General features: G+C 38.7%; 1 protein-coding gene across 1 annotated transcript in view; it reads right to left on the reverse strand.

Moving 5' to 3' along the window:
- Positions 1 to 4,012: 4,012 nt before the first annotated feature.
- The window catches only part of LOC101567085 (E-selectin-like), a 21,301-nt gene continuing 19,300 nt past the window's right edge, over positions 4,013 to 6,013 (reverse strand). The window contains exons 6-7 of the mRNA XM_012513301.2: positions 5,378 to 5,399; positions 4,013 to 4,199 (exon numbers count right to left, since the gene is read on the reverse strand). Of these exons, the coding sequence (XP_012368755.2) occupies positions 4,013 to 4,199; positions 5,378 to 5,399 (209 nt within the window). The remainder of the gene's footprint in view (positions 4,200 to 5,377; positions 5,400 to 6,013) is intronic.

The following is a 6,013-nucleotide window of genomic DNA, read 5'->3' on the forward strand; positions in this document are numbered from 1 at the left end:
AGATAAAGCTGCCTCAGTAACCTAGCTAGACAGAGACACAGCTGGGGTTAGAACTGCAGTTGCTCAGTTTCGAGCTCTGTGCTCCTGATTACTGGGCTGGTCTGGGAGGATTTTAAAGGTATGTTGAAGTGATGAAAAGCGGGCAGCCAAAGAGATCTTTCCAAGTTGCCAGCTCCCACCCTCGGAAACCATCTAGACCTGTCTCTGTGCTCTCCTGTAGTTCCTTCTGCACCTTCAGTCATTCTGACTCCTCAAGCTGGTCCTAAATCATGGCACTTCACCAATGCCACCAACCAGTTCTCTCCCACAAGACTGTTTGACCAGGTAGTTCTTGGTTTCCTTGCTCTATCACTTATTAGTCAATCTGTTCCATGTCTTCATTCTCTCTCATTTCCCAGTTTCCATCCTATGAGTTGATCCAGGAACTGCTGCTTTTCTCTTTTTTGTCTTCCTTTTCAACTTGGTGACCCTGCTCTGTCTCTGAAGTTTGAATATCACCAAGGCTTAAAGTCTCCACAAATTTATGTTTTCAGGGAGGACCTCTTGCCTTTCCTTTGTTGTCCAACACACAGGATCTTATTACAGCACAAACTGGGAGTTTCTGAAGGTATTTACAGAGACCATTGGCACATGGGAAGCTCATGAGAGCAGCAATATCAACCCTGAATGTGAGCAGCAGCATCTAATAAATGAAAGGCACAGATGAAGCAAAACCTGGAGAGGGAGGAAGGTAGTGCAGGCTCCGTTTTCTGGACTAGATGTGCTTTTCTATCACCAGCAGCCATGGACATCAGACACCAACTTCTTCTTCAGTCTTTGAATTTGTACTCACACCAGGGACTCTGTCAGAAGCTCCTAGGCTACAGAATTCACCCCTCTTATTGAATTCTGTCCATGCTGTTCCTCTAGTGAACTCCGAATAATAGTCTATGAGAAATCTGACCAGCTCTCAAGGAGCATGCTTTAAGCAGATCTCTTGAGAAATAACAAGTGTGTGTACACAAACATCCCAAAAGACATGCTTACGTATCTGTAGATTTATTATAGGAATTAACACTTCTGACTGTGAAGATGAGAAATCTCATGATTTTCTACCTGTAGCTGGTGAAGCAGGAAACCCAGCGATAATGATTAAGTCTAAGCCCCGAGGCTCAAGAATGAGAATACCTGATGTCCAGGGGCAAGAGAACAGGGATGTCCCTGCTCAGGCCCAGTGAATTGGCACTTCCTTTTCTTGTTCAATTTCAGCCCTTCACAGACTGGATGCGGCCTACCCCCTCTGGTGAAGGCAATATTCTTTTTCATTTGACGTACTCAAATGCTGATTTCTGCTGGAGATCTAATGTGTTCTCAGATATCTGGGCATCCCTTGGCCTTGATAAGCTGATTTTTAAAGTAAGACATCATGAGATATTGGAGCAGAACTTTGAAAGATGAAGAGAAATTAAACAGACCAAGACTGAGGGGCTCCAACAGGGATGAGGATCATTGAAGAGGAAGTAAGCCTGATGCCCTAAGTGGACATCAACCACTCACTAGCATAAATGAAGAGCAGCACTGAGAGGTCTGGAGGAGGGGAAGTTGGAAGATGGCAAGGATTAGGTACTGTGTGACCTGGGAATCATGTCAGTGTCATGGACCACAGTGCATCCCAGTGATAGACTGAGAATCTAGAGACCAAGGAATTTGTTGAGATTGCAACCAAACAGCCCATCAATGAGAAGTGACCACATATGGTGGAAATGGTTGTTAGAAGAGCTATTGTTTGTGTTCAGTACCTATTGTAATGGGATCCAACACAAAGTTCTTCTTGATTATTACAAAAACACAATTGTGACTTGTGTCTTAGTTTTGAAAAAAAGAGGAGGCCTTTTTTAATTATTTCCTGTGAGCATGGTGACTTCATAAGACATCATATAGAGCATATGATCAAAATTATGAATGTTTAAATTTTAAAAATATTACATTAATAGATGCATTGCCAAGATTCATGTTCCAAATACTTTCTGCATTTTAGACACATTTATCCCATCATTCTTGCCACTTTCTGAAGCAGTGTTAAAGTCCTTTTTTTGTGAGCATCGTTTATTTTTCTGTTTTGGCTGCCTTGAGGCCCTGCATTAATTCAAAGCATTCATCATTCATGATCATCAACACTGTGGAAGTACAAAAGTGAGTAGTGCCAGATGCATTAATAAGAAGGGAGAGGACATAGTGGGAGGCAACATTCACTGTGTTTGTGATCACATCTCAGAGAACTGGAAAGAGGACTTTCCAAACTGCTTCACAAAGTGGCAAGAATGATAGGTAAATAAAAGAAAACAAGAGACAAGAAAAAAAAGTCACAGGATTGTCCTGCTACAATGTTGTATATGGTGTGATTTCTAAATGTGTGTAAAAATGTGTAATTGTTTTTTCACATTCTATAGGGATTTAAAGTTTAGACTATTCATGATGGTTGGAAAATAGAGTTCCATATTGTATCTAAGACATTTGATATTCAGACAGATAGTGATGTTAAGCTCAACTGCCTCTGTTACAGGGTAATAATATCATTAAGCCTCTCTTCTATGTGTTTAACAACTAAAGTATGTAAAGCAAAAATTAGAGAAAATGTGGGGCTACAAAGATAGCCACTATTTTGGCCCTAGCCCTTCAAAGTCAGTGAGGACTCAGGACATAAAAGAACCTGTGCTATGAAATCCTGTATTCACAGTGCTGTCTCAACTTTTCTGATCAAGGAGATTATAAGAACACAGAGGAAAGTGATTAATGATGTATAGTGTTCCTGAGGAGAGTCACCTAGAGAGAAAACATTATCTCAGGTGTTTACAGAGTAAATTGATCAAACAATGGCCATGACTCATCCAGATTGCAGACACTGACAAAAGATCAACAAGGTGCTGTACATGGTTTTAGGGTAAATGCTGAGGGGATTTGACAGGGGATTTGACAGACCATGTCAGATTCAAAAGTTACATTTTTAGTTATTAGGCCTTGCTTTAACTTGGTCTTAACCATCCAGCAGAAAAGTACAACCATGAGGTATAAAAAGTAATGCCATATTAATATGTTGAGCTGTAAAAAGCTCAAGTCAAAAACTGCTGACAATTTCCAGTTCTGCTGATAACCCACTACTACCATGGACTGTTGGACTACATTGAGTTCTTTTGCTGATTTCAGATACCTACAATCCTTAGACTGGCTTCAAGCATGAAAAGGTTCTTTAAAGACTTCTCCAAATATAACTTCTCTAACTGCAGTGGAACACCCATCTCTGAGTTAGCATAGATATACAGCTTCTTTCTATTAGTTTTTTGAGAATAAAAGTTTGTACTAATATTGTTTAGACAAAATATCATGTCTCTGTACTATGAATAACTACTACAAAGACAACAATATGCATATATTAATTGTTGAAACTGCCCTACTAACCTGTTTTGAAACTGTCTCATACTATTTGTTTCTCAATAAAATTAATAAAAAAGAAAAAAAAATCATGTCTCCATCTTGTCCTCTGAATAACTACTACAAAGACAACAATATGCAGTATATTAATTATTACAACCATCCTACTGACTTGCTTCTTTTTCTGACTTGCTTTGAAATTGTTTCATTGCTATTATATCTTTATTTCTCATTAAAATGAATTTAAAAAGCCACAAGGAAACAGGGTAAATTAGAACAAAAAAGAATGAGTAAAAAATTTGATGAAAGATGGAATATTTTCTGAGATACATTTTATAAAATTAGACATTTACTGTGTTTTTATTACCATTGATCTGCATTGATGAAGAGAAAAAAATGTATTTGTTTGGTCTATATTCAGTAGACTCCATTTTCTGATCCCAAGAACAGCAAAGCTAAGAATTGAGTCCTTCTGGCAGAAGTTTGGTCTTGCCACTGAATTCCGATCCACTGAAGTCCCACTCCCATCTGTGGAAGGGCCAGGTACGATAGGCAGGAAAGGCCGAGGATCGCAATAGTTCTCAGCCTCTCTTGTCTTCAGTGTTTAGTTCCCAGGATACACCAGGCCCCTGCAAGTATAAGCAATGGTGAATGCTATCAGAATCTTCTGTAGGTAGTACTGGCAGCAAAACAGCTCATCGATGAAGAATAATTTTGCATACACATAGAGATGTCTAAACACTAACACCAAAGGCTCTTCAGTTAGGGCAGAGAAACTAGTCTTTATGTTACTGTGATGTTAAATACACGTTATTACACTCCGGTTAAAATTCTACAGGGCCGGGGAGATGGCTCAGTGGAATAAACGCTTCCCTGGCAAGCGCGTGGACCTGAGTTCAATCCCTGGTTCCGCCATAAATAAATAAATAAATAAATAAATTAAATAAATAAATAAGTAAAATTACTTAAAAACAGATATAATTCATCGGGGGCCGGGGAGATAGCTCAATAGATTAAGCGCTTGCCTGGCAAACACAAGGGCCTCAGTTCAATCCCCGGTTCCGCAAAATAAATAAATAAATAAATAAATATAAAAATAAAATTCTACAGAATATACAACACAAATGAGAACCCTAGATTACCTGAGAAGTTGATTTCATGTACCTATCAGACCATCAGTTGTAAGAAATGAACAGTGCTAATGCAAGGAAAATTGGAAGTGAAGAAATGAAGAGATACACTGGAGCTCTGTAGTTTCCTGTGTCCTGTAAGTCTACAATTGCACAAAAGAATGCTCTTCATTGAAAAATGTACTCAGTGGGACTGGGCCATCACAAATCCTGACAAACCAAGGTAGATATTGGAGAACACAGATTCTAGAATCCGGTGGTCTGGATTTGAATATGGGATGCACCACTGAGTGGCTTTTAGACTCCAGGAAAATTGCTTAACTTCTCTGCACTTCATTTCCTTCTTCTAAGTAGTAGGAAATAGAGTAAGAATCCTTATTTAGTGGAGTTCATAGCATAGAATACTGCCTGAGCACACTGTGTGATGTATGAGATATTGTTATTATTATCTTTCAGTAATGAGATGATTAAAGAATGCCAGAGCTCTGTTCATTCCACTCTTTCTCAAAGAAATCAAATCAAAAGAAGTTTTTAGGAAATTGTATGAAATTCATGATTCTTCCTAGAAAGTGGTAAGATTCATTATGGTGGTGGTTGTTAGTGAAAAACCGACTTGAAGAGAAGATGGTCTCTATCGTGAGAGGGTCAGTTTTAATGTTACCTGTTTGTTTTGAACTTAAGTAATGTCAGAAGAGTTATGTTGGTTTCTGTGTGCTTGAACACTGTACCAGGTACTGCTGAAAGAGGGAAAACACTAAATAAACAATTTTTTCCAATATAGGAGAGAGAAAGCTGAGTAGAATATTCAGTAGCATGCTTTGTATGAGAAGGAAACTCACCTGTAAGGAATAAATGCTTTAACTGCAAGAGAAAGAAAATCATTATATGACACTAAGTGACTTTTAAGGACATCAAAAATACAAACACAATCTTTTAGGGTCCAACCTGAGTGTGGACAGACATGTTTGCATATTCCTTAAGAGATATTTCCAAAATGTAAAACTGTATTCCAAAGAACCATCCTAGGAGGCACTTTATCCATTTTCTTGAATGTACTAATTATGGCAGACTCTGCTCAGCTCCAGAGGAACTGGGTTGAATGCAGGTAGTGCTTCTGAGAGTCGTTTAGTGTTAGCTCAGTCAACACTGATATTTCTGAAGCCTCCTCCCACTTCAAGTTGCACTTTGAACTCTTTTTCCTAAGACTTTTGATTAAGTACACAGTAGGTTGTTAGTGTTTATCCAAGAACTAGATTTTAATTATTATCTAAATTTGAAAAAAAAGGCTAAGTCATGAATGAGAAAAACTACAGATTTTGAAGATGATTTTTGGAGTACTTTATGAGCCCCTCACTTTTCTTGGGAAAGGACTTCAAAAACCAGATGAGAAATGATCCCAATGCCAGGAGGGCGATTCCTGCAGCACAAAGCTGAGCTGCCAAGGGAACGTCAGAGGCTGCGGGAGCTAAGGGAAC

The sequence above is a fragment of the Octodon degus genome, unplaced genomic scaffold (genome assembly GCF_000260255.1).
Source record: "Octodon degus isolate 3935 unplaced genomic scaffold, OctDeg1.0 scaffold00423, whole genome shotgun sequence".
Lineage (NCBI taxonomy): Eukaryota > Metazoa > Chordata > Mammalia > Rodentia > Octodontidae > Octodon > Octodon degus.